Source organism: Copadichromis virginalis, linkage group LG3 (genome assembly GCF_057382275.1).
Source record: "Copadichromis virginalis isolate Kocher_CV1m ecotype Utaka linkage group LG3, C_Virginalis_male_GT1.1, whole genome shotgun sequence".
Lineage (NCBI taxonomy): Eukaryota > Metazoa > Chordata > Actinopteri > Cichliformes > Cichlidae > Copadichromis > Copadichromis virginalis.
The window spans coordinates 34,373,895-34,392,806 of NC_140620.1; the positions used below are offsets into that span (position 1 = coordinate 34,373,895).

An 18,912-nucleotide genomic window follows, 5' to 3' on the forward strand; every position below is an offset into this window, starting at 1 on the left:
ATTTTTGTACTTTGGTCTTGTTAACGTTGGTTGGCTGAGGTGGTGACGTTGTTAATGTCTGTTAACCCAGTAAGTTGACACCTTACCGAACTAGCCTCCCCATTCGGTATCAAAATGAAAGGAGTTTGAATCCGATTTTATCAGTTCTTGGATTCATGGAAAATTTTCTTAAAGGTCCCATGCTTCACTGTTTTGGGTTGTTGACATTGTAATCACTTATGTGTATGGGACTGTAATTTTATCTTTTCTTTAGTTTTTCTAAAGAAAGTTATGAATTCCATAAGAGTCGATTTAAGCGGAAAACAAATAGTTTTCTTTTTGCACTGGAGCTTCAGCAGCAGAAATTAAAACCATCTGCTTCAAATATGTATCAGAACTGCTCTGAAAAACAATAAGCTCAGTCTGAAATGAATTTTTATGAGAGCTAAAGGGAAAGCTGTGTCTTTTATTTAGACAGCGAATGAATCTCCATCAGCAGCAGCGAGGACGCGGGCACATGTTGCAGTGACGGGACAGGTCCTCTGATTCATCTTGTTTGATTTGATTCGAAGTGACTCGACCCTGGGCTGCAGTCACAGAACCAGTGCAGAGGCTCGGAGCTCTTTTATCACACTTAGCGGTGCGGAGGAATTGGAGCTGCACAAACAAGTGTTTCTTCTTTGTGCTCTAATCGCTCACGTCTTACAGCGTGTGTTTATGCAGTCATCCCACCTACCACTTCACATCTGCAGGCCCTTTGTAGTTAAACAATGCGTGTGGAGAATAAAATGTTGCATAGAATAAAAAGTGTCGAGGCCGTTTGGTTCCTGTGACACCATGCATGGCTGGAATATACATGTAAAGTGAAAAGTCAGATCATGCGTGTCCTCAAATCATGTCCTCAAATAGACAACACTGTAGAGCCTCCAGTACTGTAATACATATGCCATAATGAAATTCCTACAGCTATTATAATTACTGCATTATGTTATGTGCATACTAATTCAAGATGCAAATTAATATTTATGTAGAATTCACAAACTCTCATGACTTCGACAGGAATGTTTAAGAGTATTTTTTAATACGTTCTTTATTCTTTGGAGTTCAAAGTGTAAATCAGAAAAAGTTAGGTGAGACAATTTTTTCCCCCTCAGACACGGGACAATTTTGAAATTGATGTCTTCTTTAAAAGTAGTGAAAAGAAAATGTCAAAAATACAAATGTAGGTGTTTATATACACTAGTACAAACTATGTGTTGGATAATTGCACAAAGCATCCCCCTTTACTCATTTCCATATTCAATAATGTCAGAAAACTTGCATTAGAAAAAAATAATAATCATAGACGCTTAAAGTTATAGAAGACCTACCTACCGAGACCTACCTGGAATTTAAAAAAAGGAAAGCTTACATTTATTGAACAAGTTGTAAATTAATTTTTATGTATGGCAGTTACGTGATTTTATTTCTTTATAATTTTCTTCATTTGCTTCTTTATTGCCAAAATCTGGGAAAGGAATTTAAGAAAAACAAAATGACCTATTCTCATTGGTTAGAGCTAGAGATAGGGATGGGTATTGATAAGATTTTCACGATTCCGATTCCAGTTTCGATTCTGTTTAACGATTCGATTCTTTATCGATTCTTTTTAAAAAAGGAGAACACTAAGGTCGATTAGCTTAGAACTTTGTTTTATATCATCTCTTTGAACAAGATAGAAATTTAGGAGTAACATGGCCTTACAAACCCAACAGTGAGATCTTAAGAGATCCACAGCCTACGGCTCTTCAATGGGTGTCACAGGGTCCCCAGGAAAAAAAATTTGTAAATGTAAAATAATAAAATAAATATTCTTCTGTAGCAATAACAAAGTATAACATAAATTATTCTGTAGCAATTACACACGAATATCCAGTAATGTCCTGCCTACAATTAAACACATTCACTTTAAATCAGGGCATCTGCTGTGGCAAATGGGTGCAAGCCTTTGACCACAAACTTAGTCACTGCTCGGTGACATTCGTCTATCCTGGCCTGAAAGGAGACGCTACCGGTAGACTGCAGCGAGAACTGCCAGCATCTGATCCAGACTCTGTCTCTCTCATCATGGTCGCCTAAATGCACAGTAATGGCCGGTTTTGTAATAAGGCAGATCGCGCTAACATAATATGCACTGTTAGTTGATTATTTACCTGCCGCATTAACGGGAGAGGACGTGCAAACGTTACCGCTGCTGCTGGGTTGAGATTCACGAGTCCGGAGCGGAATTAAAAACACGACATTCATTTAAGGTTATCGCGTGTTTTGTGAGCAAATGCTTTTGCATATTCGTAGTGTTTCCTCCCTTAAATGAAACATCTACTTTGCAAGTATTGCAAGTTGCCTTGTTGTCATCCGCTCTCGTAAAGTATAATCAAACTTTTGAGCGTTTGAGCCGCCATGTTTCCTGCCAGGTAAATGATGCTCTGCAACGTGGTGACATCATTCAGGGCAACTGGAATCGATAAGGGAATGTTTGCAAAAATGGCAAACAATTCCAAGGAATTGAAACAGTGGGAACCGGTTCTCAACAAGAACCGGGTTTCGATACCCATCCCTAGTTAGAGATATATTCAGATAGAAATGTCATGTCATGAGCTGGCTTCAAACAAATGATGAACACACAGAGATGTGGTGCAGAATATGCCGTTTGCCATTTGTTTGAAGCCAGCTCACCTCCTGCAACCACTTTTTCGAGAATAAGCGCTTCTTTTGCGGTTCGGACTCCTTCTGATATTTCTTTGGAGGTGGAGGAACACCAATGTAATTGCTTAAAGGAGCTTGCTTCTTCGACATCTTTAACCCTCTCAGGCTCAAATTAAACTTTTTGTTGCTAATGCACAAGCAAGTCCTGCAGTGGTACTTCTGAGTAAAAAAAACTCATAAAATATGTATGTGGGGTAATCAGGTTGTTAGTTTTTAACTGTTGCAAATCAGCAACGCCTGCCTTGAGAGGGTTAAGAGTTCTAAACAAATGTCTGTCCTCCTCCAGTAAATCTTATTTACACAAACGTGCGTTGCAACTTCATATCTGGTACGCGTCTTTTATTTTGACAGCGCATGCGCACCTGTGGACCACTTATGTGCACCCCTGGATATAGAGTTAGAGAGAGTTTTGCTCAGTTGGTCTCGATTAAAATAAATAAATATATATATATATATATATATATATATATATATATATATATATATATATATATATATGTATGTATGTATGTATGTATATGTATGTATATATATATATATATATATATATATATAAAACTAGTATAAAATATAAGTATAAGACATGACTCTTATAATATATCGGAGTAATTTAATATAATAACTATAATTAACATATATCATTTATTATTTTTTTCATACACACCAGAAATCTCCACTTACATGTAACTGATCTGAACATTTTTTTAAGACACTTGTTAAAATTTGGGTTCAGTGAGTTTGCAGTCTAGCTTAAAAAACACTTGGTTTGGTGGTTTTATTCTTTAATTTGTAATATATGGAAATTACATGAGGCTAGCTTTTAGTCATTCTGGGCAATGAGAAATTCATTCGGTGCTTTGTGTTTGAGTGAAAACATTACTTAAGTGAAGAAGGAAGAATCCTTCACACTTCACAGTGTGACGTTTTGGTTGAAATGGAGGGGTGTGTGTGTGTGGGGGGGGGGTTGAGTCTTTTATTTACGCAGAATCTAATTAGCTTCAATCATTTATCTTCAGTTTTAACAGGTGACCACACAGAAGTCTTTAAATAAAATGGTGGTAAAGTCTGTGGTTGGTGGTAAATGTTTGGGTGTATGTAAATGCTGAGCATAGTAAGGATTCAATAAATTGTACTGGAAAATCTGATTTTCATATATAAAATAAAACGGGTTACTTTGCTCAGATGCAAAGAAATTAAAATGTATGCATTCGTCTGCAGTGTTTCTGTACTCCTGCAGTACTACCTGTACTAGTAGTTCTAAACTGTTCCCATGAGGCAGAAGAATTCAGATCTGTATTTGATCATAATTGTGAAATTAAAGTGATTTTTAATAGCTGTCAGCAGCGTTTGCTGGAGCGCAGCACAATTCAGTTTACTGCAGCAATTATGTTCTGAATGAGACTGTCGGGAAATGAGTGGAGAGGACAGGAAAAGCCCCCATGGGTTGGAAATCACTCATCTCCCATGACGACAGCACAGCCATTGGCGCAGAGAGAGAAAGCTAGACGGTTTGGTTTTTGCCTCTATCTCTGTCTGATTACTGATGTGTGAGTGTGTGCTTGTATCTGTCTGTCTTTGGGAGGATCACTGAGAGTTTCAGAACATGTTTTTGGGATGTGATGACATTTCAGTGGTCTTCACTTTGAGTCAGAGCTTCAGGTGACAGTTTTAAGCTATTGCCATCGTGGTGTTTTTTTAAATAAAGCTGGTAATTAATGCTAAGTAAAGCCTCAGTCACACGGGTCCAGAGACTGGTTGGTGACCCCTCTGGAAAACATACTGAGTACCCCCAACTGATTGGCTAATGGTTGAAACTGGCTGCAAAGAGGATGCTGCACCGGAAGCCTCGTGATTTTTTTGGTCACTAGCAGTTTACTGTGGTTGCCTATAGTTTCCATGGAAGACTTCGACTTGTCTGCAAAGACTTGCTAAATAATCACATTTCACAAAGTGCAACACAAACAGGAAATCGAGAATACTCGCCTTCAAAGTAAAAGTGGTACATCCCTCCTACAGCCAATACATTTCAAAGGACTCAAAAACAAAGTTGCATTTCAACTTTGCAGCAAAACATTTTCTGTTTCCAGCTTGCGTTGTGCTCTCAGATTTACTCTCGCCCTGCTAGCAGTTGGAGAGCATTTGCACACAAGTTGGCATCTTCCATGCAAACCATGGACAACCACAACAATCTGCTAGCGACCAAAGGAACTGCGAGCAGGTATTGGGTACAACACCAATAAATAAACCTCAGCATTCAACCTTCGTTTATTCAGCTTGTTGCAGAATACACACTGCCTCCATCAAACTGTGGTTGAGGGGCAGTCACTGATTGGACTCTAGTCTTGAGTGAATTAGGGTTTAGCCGAAAGGCCTCGTAACTGGTTGGGAATCACACCGAGCGTCTTGCAGTTGCTAAATGTTCACTAATAGGTCTTGATGCCTGTGTGTGTAAGGTCAAAGTCATTTTACTGGTCAGTTAAAACGTTAGAGTCTATGAGGACTAACTCATTGTTATAGCCAGCCACAAGTGGCCATTAGAGGACCTGCATTTCTTTCAGGTTAAAATAAGATTTATTTTATGGTTCAGACCAAACGTGAAGCAAAGGTTGGCTTCATTACTCACACAGATCCAGTCACTGGAGTTCTTTTGCTGCCTCCTTCCAAAGTCCAGCCTTTTGTGGCGAACACCAAAAGCGAAGGTTAGGTTGCAGGGGTGGATAATTCATCATGTGTGAGCAGGTGTGCACAAAACACAAGCTGCGGGGACTTTGCTTCCTTCATTAAATTAATTCAGATCATTAATTTAAAGGGTGAACATGTGGTTTAGAGTTAGAGCTTCTACAAAACTAAATAGTCAGTGTAACGTCTGCATGTGTGCACGCGCGTATGTGTGCGTCTGAGGTAAAGCTGCCAGAGGAAAAGGAATTGAGAGCACACACACACACATCATGCACATCTTCACATGGACACCCTGATTATTTAGATTTATTGAAATTTATCACATTTACATGCACACTGGGTCCCCCGGAGACACACGCACACAGGAATGTACTGACACACAAAGGCGTGCACACATCCCCCCAATCTGACGTTTTTTGGATGCTTTGAGACCAGATTAAACAGCACGGTGTGATCATCACGGATAATCACCAGTGCGTTCACACACACATGCATGGCCATATAGATAATCTTGGCTTACCTCCTCCTGTCTTTACACTCCTCTCCTTCTTCCCCTACCTGAATTACATCACAACCTCCTCTCGTCTTACCCAAATGTAAAACTTTTATTTGCATAATTCTTTTCTAACGACAGCAGAACAAAAAAAACCATCACCAGAGTGATTAACATCACAAATCTAAACAACAGGAAGAGCACACTAATCGCATCGGCACATTATGAGAGCCTTGCACCTTTTTTCCATCTCTCTGTCACTGTGTGTCTATTTCTGGCTGAGAGACCTATCTGTTCGCTTGTGTGTGTTTATGTGTGTGTATGTATGCGAGGATTATACAGCATCAGGGCCAGATTTGGTCCATATGCTCCTGGGAAACCCCCCCCCCTTCTCTTCCTCCTCCTGTCACCATCACCAGCAGCAGATTATGTGTCCTTCAGTGCACAAACCTCACGGGCAGAAGCCAAAAACTGGATGATCTTTCAAAGACACATTAACATAAAAATGTGAAAACTGGGCTAAACCTGAAGAAATGTGTGCATGCGTGTATGTCAGAGGGTTAGAAAGAGTGTGTGTGTGTGTGTGTGTGTGTGTGTGTGTGTGTGTGTGTGTGTGTGTGTGTGTGTGTGTGCGTGTGTGTGTGCGTGCGTGTGTGTGTGTGTTGTGTCTGGCTGTCTCCATCTGTCCATCTAAAGTACGACAGAGTGTACGAGAGTTTCTCTCTGGCTGCTTTCTGCACATATCACTGGCGTGTTTGTGTCTATTAATAAACACACAGAGGTACATGAGAGAGGATGTGGTCGCCATGGTGCAAAGTCCTCCCACGCCTTGTTCTGACTCTCCCTGTGTGTGTGTGTGTGTGTGTGTGTGTGTGGTCAGATGTTTTTTATGTATAACAGATGATGCAAGCTGTTCTATTTCAAATGATCTGTTTAACCGCGTTTCTTTGCACCGTTTAATAAAATTGCTTGCATAATGAAAGTTATTAAGGACGGTGAGGTAACGCAACCTTACGCACACAAACGTCACACACACACCCATAGGAAGCCTAGTTTACTTCCTGTTTGATTAACTGAAGAGAAAACGTCCAGGTGAAAAGGAGCGCAAGTTCTGTTTTTGTTTTTTTCTTCTTTTTTTTTTGTCTGTTTGCGCGCTGGTCCTTAAATTTCCAACGCTCAAGGTTGATTTGAAAGTCGAACTGTTGCCGTGGCAACCCCACATGCCTTTGCATCACCAACTTCAAATGTCACAAAGCAAAAAAAATAGAAAATAAAGACGGCGAGAGAGCGAGAGAGAAAATAAGTATAATTAACAACAACAGACCCGGGTCAGCTGTTATGTGCTAATGATACGCTGCATTTGTTTTAGTGACCTCTGAGTGCCGGCTGGGTGGGGCTTTACAGCATTGGGGTGATCCAGGTTGCCTACGGAAGTCTGTAAATGCCAAAAAAATAAATGTAGAAATAAATACGCGACTTAATACCTGAAATTCCACTCACTAGCCACTTTATTAGGTACAATCTGCTGGTTACATGTTGAACTCCATTCTTTGTGGCATAGATTCAACAAGTTGCTGGAAACATTCCTCAGAGGTTTTGTCCCATGTTGAGGTGAAAGCATCACACTGCATTGCTGCAGATTTATTGGCTGCACATCCATATGCCAAGAAAATGTGCAGGCTGGATCCATGATTACATTTTGTTTGCACCAAATTCTGACCCTACCATCCAACTGTTGAAGAAAACATTTGCTGTTCTTGACAGAGTGGAGTAAATGGTGGGTGGGTGTGGTCTTCTGCTGCTGCTCTTCTGCATACCTTCATTGCAATAAGATTTCTCTAATCTCTCACATCAACAAGTCATTTTCACCCACCGTTTAGCTCACTGGACATTTTCTGTTTTTCAGACCATTCTCTGTAAAGCATAGATATGGTCGTGTGGGGAAAATCCCAACAGGTCACCAGTTTCTGAAATACTCAAACCAGCACGTCTGGCACCAAAACCATGCCACATTCAAAGGCACTCACTGTGAATCCCCTTTCTTTGTCGTTCTGATGCTGGTTTTGACCTTCAGTTTGTCTTAATTGCGTCCACATACGTCAGTGTACTGAGCTGCTGTGACGTTAATGGCTAATTAGATATTTGTGTTAGTGACCAGTTGAAAAGTTGTACTTAAAAAACTGGCCAGTGAGGGTCTATTCTTTTAAATACTTACAAAATATATAGATGTCAAAATAAGGTGTAGCTACATTTATTTACATTTTAATTTACATTTCTTAAAAATACATCTATTTAATTATTTGTTATGCTAAAATTTAATTTTTACTTTCCATTTTTATTTATAGTTATTTAAATTATTTTTTAAAAAAGGTAATATAAATAAAATAAAATAAAAACCAAATTATAAATATAATATTTTAAATGTATTTCATGGCATATATGTTTATTTTTGTAATTCATTAAAAAAACAAATGCAGAAGAAATTTAAAACAAATCTATGAATTTAAGTAACTTTTTAAAAAAATACTTGTTTTGATGCTTTTCTGTCGAGTCATTCCTTATTTCTTCACGTCTTGTTCCTGTCATTGGCAGTTTTGGTCCTCCATAGATGTCTGCTTGTGTGTCAGTCCTGATGATGTGTGTCTGTGTTGGATGTGTGTCGAACTCCAACTGGGTGGTGCCAGAAACATGAGTTTGTTGGGTGCACAGGGGGATTTGCATGTCCACATGAGAAACCCTGTGTGTGCGTGTTTGTGTGTGCGTGTGCGTGTGTGTGTGTGTGCGTGTGTGTGTTAAAAAGCCAACACAAACAGCTGGGAGGCTGCTCCGAGTTAAAGTCCTGCCAAATGTGCTGCAGATTACTGCACCATTCTCCTTCTCTCATCTTTAATGTTTCCATTCGGTCCTTACTCCAAACCCTTTGCAGTTCCTCTCCCCGTGCACCCGTCACCTTTTCTTCCCCGCCGTTTCCCCCACCACCCCCTTCATCTCTTTCTCAGTCTGCCATCTGCTGGAGGAGAAAAATAACCGCAGCTTGTCCAAAGGCAGTGACACGGGAGCCGAGCTGCATTTGGCATTCCGGTGTTGTCCGTCCCGGGGACGGCGTGGCCTCATGATTACAAAAACATGGCCATATTTGAAAGGCCAGGTGGTTCTGTGTCTGCAGCAGCCAGCCTGAGACTGTTTTAATTAGTCGTGGGGAAAAAAAGCACCCGCGTTCTGTTTATTCATGAATAAACAGCTGCTGATCAGTGTTTAGTAAGACCACAGCTGAATAATCTTCACATTTGGGCATCTTGAACAGGGATTGTTTAAAAAAATCTGTTCTTTTAATGAAAGCAGCTCTTTTAATTCTTCTGCACCAAATTTATTGCAGTATTTACAAAAGAGTGATCAATGATACTGTAGAACAGGGGTGTCAAATATAAGGCCCGGGGGACCAGATTTGGCCTGCCAATGACTCCCAATACGGCCCACTGGACAGCTTTGAAAAAAAGTGAAGGCGTGCATAGATTTAATATTTTTAACTGTATTTTTACAGATTCCTGTTGGTAAATATCTCCTCCATAGCCATTCATACTACACCAAAGTAACTAAGTAATAGATAAAGAATTAAATTTTGCACATATAATTCTTACAGTTTAGTCATGCTGACAGATTTCTTTCATTTACTACAGAAGCATTATTTTAATAGAAAACTGAGACATGCTGCTGAAATTGTGCTGATTTCATCTTATGTGAAGCTGTCACAAGGATGTAATATGGTTAAACTGTTTTACACAGACAGAAAGGGGGATTTTCTTCACCTACTGAAGGTAAAATGGGCTCTGTGTGGCCCGTGAGGTCAAACCAGTTTGACATCTCTGCTCTAGGATAATGAAAAAAGGGGAAAAATCCGTAAATGATGAAGGAAATAAAATCAAAACTTGAATTCAAAGCAATTTTTGTGATGTTACATTGCTATAAATCCCACCCAGATAAAAACATACGTGAAAGCCTGGTGCACACAACTTTAAGGAAACACGTCATTCAAACAGGGAATTTTCAGATTAAAGGCACCACCAAGGATGCCCCGTGATCCCACATGGTTGGTTTATCAGTGTATTCAACGCCTGAAATCAGTCGATTTCCGCACGTCGAAGCTGCCACTTGCAGTTTTTAAGCAAAAACATCATCGTACAGATTACTGTGAATTTCACGGGGCAAGATTTGTACTGTCCATCCATCACTTATAAGGCTGAAGTGTTAGCCATGGTGTGAGGTGTGGTTACATGTGGCTTGTGGTTTAACGTGCTTTGGGTGATCAGTAAGTCTTTGTTTTGTTGTTTCTCGATGATCTTTTCAAATTCCTCCGCTAGATTTTACTGGTGCTGCATATGTTAGATTACATGGCATTTGAGCCACGTCCAACCTGAGGGCACTCGTGCATTACCAGCTCAGTTCAGTCTCACTGAAACAAATGGGACTCCTGCTAATGTTGCTCAGAGAGTGGCCTACATGAGTAGATGAGCGTAACATTTAAATAACTGCAGGGATTCTCCTGCCTCAAAATTAGGCCTTAACTACACTCATAAGCATGATTGGTCCATATATATGAAGGCTATGAGGCTGTCTTACTGTGCTTAACAGAATTTGATGTGTTTTCCTATCGTATCTAGACGTGCGATAATCAAAAGCGCATTATTTTATGCTCGAGTAAAATAATTGTATTTTGGCATGGGTTTTTATGGGTGAACAGCTCTTGGAGGTTCTTTTGGTACTTTTTTGTCTTATAGTGTATCTCCTTATTATATTTTGGGGGCTCTTATCTGTTATCCGGTTGTTCAGTGATGACGTGACGGATCCTACTTCCGGGCCTAAAGTAGTCTGTGTTTAATATGGCTTTTGTGTTGTTAACACACGGCTAGTGACTGGGCCTAGTGACTTAACGACCGGACTGCAGTAGGACACTGGAGAAAAGACTGGAACTTGTTTTCTTCCTGCTGTAAAAGAGGACTTTCTGTCCCTCCTTTAGCTCTTTTCTGTCCTTGGTATTTATTTATTTTTAACGAACATAAGAACATGTTATTTAAAATCATTTAAAGTTGCTAATGAAGCTCTTTGACCTGATGCTGAATTAGATCAGCAGTGGGAAAATGTTCTGGAGGGGGGGACTGAAGACAAGTAGAGGAGGAGAGGGAGCTGGTGTCACTGAGTGAGTCTGCTGGGAACAGCATGCTGCTGCTCATTAAAGGCAGAATGATATACCGAGTGGCAGAAAACACACACGCACACACACACACACACACACACACACACACACACACACACACACACACACACACACACACTCTTACATATGCGCTCGCACAAATGCGGACGCTTGCTGTAATTTGCCTTGGCAGATGAGATGCTGATCTGACACTGAAAGCGGTCCGATGACAGCGCGTAGGCAGCGCAGAGCAACACACACACACACACACACAAAAACACACACGCAGACACACAGAGTCAGGACAGCTCACGCAGGCTGGCAACTCGTGAGTTTGTGTGATCACAGTGACGTTTCCAGCTCTCTTATAAACCACAGCGGCGTGCCATTAACCTTCCCGTCATCTTGATATATGTGCGTGTGTGTGTAAAATGAATTTGATGCCTTAAATCAGCAGGAATAGCAACTACCATGTGTGTGTGTCTGTGTGTGTTGTCACTGCCGACCAGACAGGTTCTTCCGGTTCTATTTTTAGCCTGGAGGAAGTCGGCCTGTCCTTACATGAACACGCAGACGCACATCTGCACGCTCCACCTCACCTCTCAGGAGTTACGTCTGAGGCGGGGGTGGGGGAAATTGCTCAAACACATGCACACCTGAGGGGGGAGTGGTTACCTGCCACAGGGAAGTTTGCGAGAGAGGAAGTAGAATTGCATTGTGTGAGAGAACCGCTAGTGTGAAACTTTTTATGTAGACAAAAGAAGGAAGCATTCGAATATAAGAAGAAGGAGAAGGGAAAAACGATGGGAAGGAAGGAATCCAGATAGCACACAGAAAGGAAGTAAAAGTTTCTTACCACCGTCCTGAGGATAAGACTGGTTTTCAGTGAAATGCTGGGGCTGTGTAGGTGCGGTGGGTGCTGCATTGCGCCCCTGTTGTTCGGGCGAGGGAAGGAGGGTGACGACAAGTGGCTCAGCCACGAGGACCATCTGGAGTCGGCTCACTTTGGTAAGGCGGAGGAGAGCCGGCTGGTTGAGGAAGAGGTCAGTGTGAGAGGCAAACACCAACAGCCAGATAAGCCCAGTCCTAGACTGTGGGAATGTGTGTGTCTGTGTGTGTTTTTTTTGTAGTTTGTCAGATGGATTCTTTGCATTTTCTTTGCTGCTTGTTTAAAAGTACAAACTTTTCTTGACATCATTCTTGACATTTTCTTCATACCACACCAAAGTAACTATGTACTGGATAAACAGTTAAATGACATAAAAGTTAGGACAGTTAGCTTTTCTCTTCAATGATTTTAGAGTTTGATACTTTAAAGAAACCCCAAAATATCACTCTGTCTCTATTTGTGTCCACTCTATAGGTGTGAAAGTTTGGCTTTAGAAGCTCCTGGTTTCCAGAACAAACTACCAAACATATATTGTTACCTTTTCATGTCCACGCAGCTGCAGAAATGAAGCTAACTATTAACTCAGACAGTAGGTGTGACTGTTAAGGTATTGGCCTTTCTGTGTGGAGTTCACAGAGAAGTGGGTTATTTGGGATTGGCCGTGTCCGTCTTCTCCTACAGTCTCAGGTATTGCTCATTTCACCGAGTGGAAATAAAACTGCAGGAAGTTTTTGTGCAGCAGTCTTTGTGTTTACGCCAGAATACTGGTCGAGTCACTCGTGTCGCTCTGCTGTCTGGGAGAAAGTCCAAATTTCAGTGATTTGTTGATTGAGTGTTTACACTGAACACTGAAGGTCAGTCTTTCATGCAGGACGGAGGCTGACAGACGTGTGTGTGTGTGGTCTGTTAGAGAATTAAATGAAGGGAGAAATAAATCAGGGTTGATTCAGTCGGATGTTTGTGTGGATGTGGGCGCCCTTCAAAGCTCCGGGTGTGTGTGTGTGCATTTCGCAGATGAGTAAGTATATGTGTTAATGTGCTTCAGTGTGCATATCCACTTCACTGCCCTCCTCTGAGTGTTTGTCTGTGTGCGTGTGCCAGGATGATTGTTGTGATGTGATTAGTTTGCTCTAATGAATAGAGTGATCTGTGTGACAACATCGCTCAGCTGGAGAAGAGAGGAGACACTGTGACCTTTGAATATCACATATGTCTGTTTATATGTGAAACACACGTGTGCTGTTTGCTCTGCCGATATGTTCCTGTGTGCAGTTCAATATAGTCCGTACACTGAATTAGCTTGAAGAGGCTTTATGGCATGTGTGACACCCACTGTGCTCAGGTGTGTGACTCAGTCAGGAAAGCTAAGGAAACTTTACCTGGGAAAGATAAATTGGTCGGGCTCTTTATTGTTTTAATGTAGGGACTAGTTCCTTCTGCACGGTGATCAAAGGTTAATGACGACTCAGTGCAATTAATAAGTAGCAGAAGACCAGGGATGCTTGCGTAGCTCAGTTTTAAATACACAAAATTAAGCTCATCGCGAACTCTAGCAGTAGGTGTGACTGTTGAAGAATTTAGTTGCTTGGTCTTGTAGCCGGACAGCGGAAATTCAAAGAGAAGTGAGTGAGTGGGAAGTTCAAGTGACAGATAGTGATAGATGGAGTTTTATTCAACAACAGTTGTCTGAAGGTGCTTTTAAGAAGCAGGGACTTGGTGATAGCAAAGGGGAAGAACTCGCTTTTAACAGGAAGAGACCTCCGAGTGAAGTAGGCTCAGAAAGGGGCAGCAATCTGCTTATAAGGTAAGTGGAAAGAAATGACAGACTAGAGGAGCGTAGGTTTTCTTTTTTCCTTCGGTGGATAAAAAAGGTTTGCAAAAGTTGCTTTTTAATTGTTGTTAAATGGGGGGTTGAAATATATCTCTGTGGGTGAAGGGACGAATGGTAGTTACAGCATGTAAAACATTTTTCAGAATAAATTGGCAAATGTAGGCAAATCGATTGAATTTGCATTTGAACATCTGCTGGAGAAGACTGAACTTTACTTTATCTGATTTTGCTGAAACGCTTATCACGTTAGCTTTTGCCAGCTCTAAATCAACTCAATTTCTCAATGTTTTCCATATAACCTGCATTTTTCATGCGCTTGGGATGTTTAGGATAGTAAGCTAACCTAGCCAAATGTTAGGCCCTGGTTTGGGGATGGGGTCATTAGGCTTGACGAGTTTCTCTGTGTTGGGTCTGACTTTCAGGTTGTCCTTTACTGATACCCTGGGCTGCAATGCTGTTAGCGTTTGTCAAACAAAACCGCTCTGATTAGCTCCTCGACTGACGGTTTGTGACGGCATTGTTGTGGCAACCACGGATAAGCTTGATTGGTGGAACATGGTGGTTACACCTCACCGTTATCTCTAAAGTGTCAAGTGGGTCAGTGGAAAGAGACCTTTACACCTTCCTGTTGGTGCATTTTGTTCTTTCTTCTACTTCCTCAAGGGACCGTCTGCTCTTTGGTTTTCTTTCAAGTCAACTCTCTAGAGCCTGTGGTTGATGTAGTTTTTGCATCTTTCTCTTTTTGTGTTGTTCCTCTTCCTCAGTCCTCACCGCTTTCGCAGCTATACTTCTTTTTTCCCCTGCATCTCCTGTTGTTAATGATCCATACCGTGAGCCTATCTGTCATTGTTCCCACCATCGGTCCTTTCCTTTCTGCTTCCTTTTCTCTCCGTCTTTCTCTCTCACATGGTGACAATATGAGATTTTCTCTCCTGCAGGGTATGAAAGCACATTTATTCTAAGAAAGAAACAAGCACACTGAGAGCACAAGCAGCTGTATGCGCCATTACTAGGCGGGATATCTCATGGTTGCACATTGACACAGACAGACGGAGACACACGCACACACACTGCAAGAGAGAAATGAGATTGTGATGGAGCGATGAATTAGATTTATCACTGGTTCGGCGGTGCCTCTGCCTTGTATTACTCCCACTGTTCACACAGCCAAGGACATTACTGCTAAGAGAAATAGCCGGAGAAAGTAAGACAGAAATCGCATGAGATGAAAGAGGAAGGTCAGGAGAAACATAAGCAGTAACAGAAGTTATGGAGGACTGAAACTGTCAGAATCATCTGTATCATGGACTAGTAGATACATGTGCTATTGAATGCACCAAAATATTTAAAGTAAATGGTAGGTATCAATATATAAAATGTGGACAGATGCTATTATCTTGGGTTTGCCTCTGTGGTGCAGAAAAAGGCAATTAGACTGATGTTACCAGTAGCAAGTATATAAATGTCAGTGTCTATCTTTGTATCAAATAATCCCATTTGACAGTAATGGCTGTCTAATCTAGGTTGGCTCAGTTCGTCTAATACAGCGGTCCCCAACCTTTTTTTGCGACACGGGCCGGTTTATGTCCGACAATATTTTAATGGACCAGCATTTAAGGTGTCGTGGATAAATACAACAACATAAAACCAGTACCGGTACCAAAAAACAGAAGATTTATTTATAATACACAGGAAATTCTCCAGGGAAACCGATTTAATGATAGAAATGAAGTAAAAAATCACGATAACCATAAATTTCGCACCAAGCCTCAACTCTAGCGGCCCAGTACGAAACGGCTCACGCACCAGTATCGGTCCGTGGCCCGGGGGTTGGGACCACTGCTCTAGTAGACGCAGTCCTTTCTGTTGTGAGCCTGGCATCCAGCTGGCGTTAAACCCATGACAAACACAGAATGACAGAAATGCATTTAGATCAGTAAAAATAAACAAAAAGTAATAATTTTGAGGCGTAAGATACAAGGTGAAATATAAGGACTGAATGAAAAGCCAAACCCTAGAGATGTTAGAAGCGTAATGCATTAATCTTCTTCCTTTTCTTTTTGTTTGCACTCAGACCACTAAAGATAAAAATAGCCAACTACCTGCTCTGCGAGATATTATCAAATTTGAATACTTTCACTTTTGAAAGCTCCTGTTTGCAATTTCCCTTAAGGGAAGACTTCCGCTCTGAAATGGAAACGCTGCCAAGTGACTGCTGAGCCACCTGCCATCGAACCATGCCTGAGCTGAGACGTTTGTTAATTTTCACTAGGAAAGTAACGTACACGTGTTTTTGAAAAGCGCCTGAAACCTCCCCTAGAAAACTGATATTAATTTCACAGTGAAAAATATCTTCAGACCGTATCCTCAAGCAATGAAAAAGATCTTGGATGGAAGTTGACATACTTACACACACGATTTAACTCCTGGAGAACTGGTTTGTTATGCAAGTCTTATTTGCTGAAAACAATGGTAAGAGGAAGGTAAGATGTGATTACCTGCAGTCCTCCTGGTTTGGCTTATTGGCTGAAAAGTTATCTTGAATAGTTCTTGAGTTATTCATTAAGACAAAGAAACTGAGTATATGGAATGCCATGAATGCAAAAATATCTTGTAAGCGCTCTTTAAATGACCTTTACTCTGTTACCTGGTGCTAGACACAAAATTCAAACTGTTTTGGAAAGAAGAGACATTGAGCTTTATGGGGACTTTTGGTGTATCAGGGTAGCACAAAGCATTTATAAGGTATTGCTGTCTGAACACAGACAGAAAAATGAAATCCACCTAGATTTTTCCATGTGCACTTCACATTACCATAACTCTTCAGCTTTGTGAAGTTTTACCTCCAAAATGACAAAGAAGTCCACGTGGCATGTGCGACACTTGGAATAAAGTGTTAAGATGAAGAAACATTAAAAAGGAGCTTGTAGCAGTTTTCACAGATGCCTTGAAAGTGAATTCTTTCCAGTTTTATCACGTGTGTGATACAGCTGTTTTCTGCCATGACATGCGGGTGACTCATGCAGGCACACGGTTATTCTCTTTATGTGGAAGCCTCTGGGCTGTTACGGAGGCAGATCTAGTGATTTGTTGCTACATTTGGTGATGAATGTGCAGGTATGCAGGGAGCTGCGCGTTTTTAAGATCCTATCTGCATGTGCCAGCGGTTGTTACGAGAAACGAGGATCTCCATGGCGACCCCCTCCCGATGTCCTGTCTCAAATTGATTACCCGTGGGGGATTCGGCCCTCTTGCACCATGTAGTCACAAACAGGGGGAAAGAAAGAACGAGCGCATGTTAAGCAGAGATGAGGAAAAAAGACAATAACAGCCACCGTGGCAGAATTGGTGATGAGTTTCAGCCAAGCGGATCGATTGTATCAAATGAAATCATTCGATCTTCTGACGTTCTGACCATGGTAATAATTTCTACGTGGCCACGGATGACTGCATCTCCCACCTGCTGCTTCCCTACCTGACTTGAATGCTGCATGAGTGTACTGCAAACCAAATCAAACGTCGTTATTTGCTGCTTTAACAGATTAGTGTGCTGTTTTTGGGCCCCTGATCTCATCCACACACATATCGGGTGAAAATACAGAAAAAGCCTAGCGGTGCCTTTGGGCTGATGCTTCTGTTTTATCGTGACAGATCCAGTCAACACCGCTCTGCTCATGTGTGCAGCTCTGTCTTTGTTTGACAAGAGCAAGCCATCCGAGTGACACTATCCAAACCGATCTCCTTCTGTTTACGTGTGAACTCCGAGAAGAATAGCTGTCACGGCTGATATTCAGAGGTTCTGGATGCGCTAACGTCTGTTTTATCTTCCTCCTCCTCTCCTTCTATCCCCTCTGTCTCTGTTCTCTCACTACAGAAAAGTGTGAAGGAGGGAATCCTGTTAAAACAAACAAGCTCCTTCCAGAGGTGGAAGAGGAGGTACTTCAAACTCAGAGGGAGGACCCTCTACTATGCCAAAGACTGCAAGGTACAGAACTGTGTGATCGTTTTACCGCCGTAGCTCTTAAACTGTAACATTTTTATTTAAATGTAACTGGCTAAAAAATAAGCTGATGGGTTTTTTTTCTCCCATTAGTCCCTAATTTTTGATGAAGTGGACCTATCAGATGCCAGTGTGGCTGAGACCAGCACCAAGAACATCAACAACAGTTTCACAGTAAGCCCAAGACAGGCCTTATAATTGACTACAAGGTGGCCCTTTAAAACTTTTCTAAGGGCAAATTATGACAAAATAGCCTACATGGACTAATGCTAGGTCAGAAATAGACCATTTTAATGGATGCCAGCTCAGCTATTTGGTGGTGACATGGCTGTTTTTTAGTGTAAAAGATTACTGCTAATCAGCTAATTTAGTTAGCTAAGTTAGCTTGTCTGGTTAGCAAGGTGTGTTTGTTATTCACTTTAATATAACAGGTAATGTTAATTTTGGCTTATAAAAAAGTTTAAAGCAAAATGTAGGAATTGAACTTAAGGGGTATACAGAGCTGCACAGAAACCTTCTGATTGCTTTGGTCTCTAGGAGACTGCCCGTAGTTTGCACTGAAGACGGCAACTTGTTTGCGCACGCTTGCTAGCTAACCACCAAGCAGTAGAAACCTGAAAAAGAGCGACGCAATCCGGAAACAGAGAACATTCGTCTTAAAAGTAAAAGTCGTCTTCATACCAGGCTTAATTAACTTTAGGATTGATAACTTCTAATAAGTTTGTTTAATTCAGAATTTTATTTGGGGACATATATCTGAAGAACAGCTGGTGCTTCCATTAGCCTGTCATGCCATATTGCTCAACAACTACAAGAAATTCAAAGATTGGAGTCAAGTTTTTTGCTCTCTTCTAAGCTTTCCACTTTCTTTCTTTCTCAGGTGATCACTCCATTTCGCAAACTAATGTTATGCGCTGAAAGCAGGAAGGAAATGGAGGACTGGATCACGGCGCTGAAATCCGTCCAAAAGTGGGAAACCTACGAGGTTGGTGCTTCTCATCTCTGTGTCGGGCTCTTGTTATGTTTCAGCCCCATCCTTCGTTCTCCTGGCTGACGTGAGAGTAAACTGGGCCAAACTGATTATCATTAGATAATAGCTAGTCAT

General features: G+C 41.3%; 1 protein-coding gene across 4 annotated transcripts in view; it reads left to right on the top strand.

Moving 5' to 3' along the window:
• The window catches only part of LOC146714302 (diacylglycerol kinase delta), a 98,817-nt gene that overhangs the window by 46,340 nt on the left and 33,565 nt on the right, over positions 1–18,912 (top strand). For 3 of the 4 annotated variants that reach the window (XM_085450764.1, XM_085450760.1, XM_085450762.1), the window contains 3 exons: positions 17,682–17,792; positions 17,901–17,981; positions 18,688–18,792. In XM_085450764.1, coding sequence (XP_085306890.1) covers positions 17,682–17,792; positions 17,901–17,981; positions 18,688–18,792 — 297 coding nt within the window. Of the gene's footprint in view, positions 1–17,681; positions 17,793–17,900; positions 17,982–18,404; positions 18,470–18,687; positions 18,793–18,912 lie in introns of those variants that run through there. The other variant, XM_085450763.1, reaches the window with a different exon arrangement.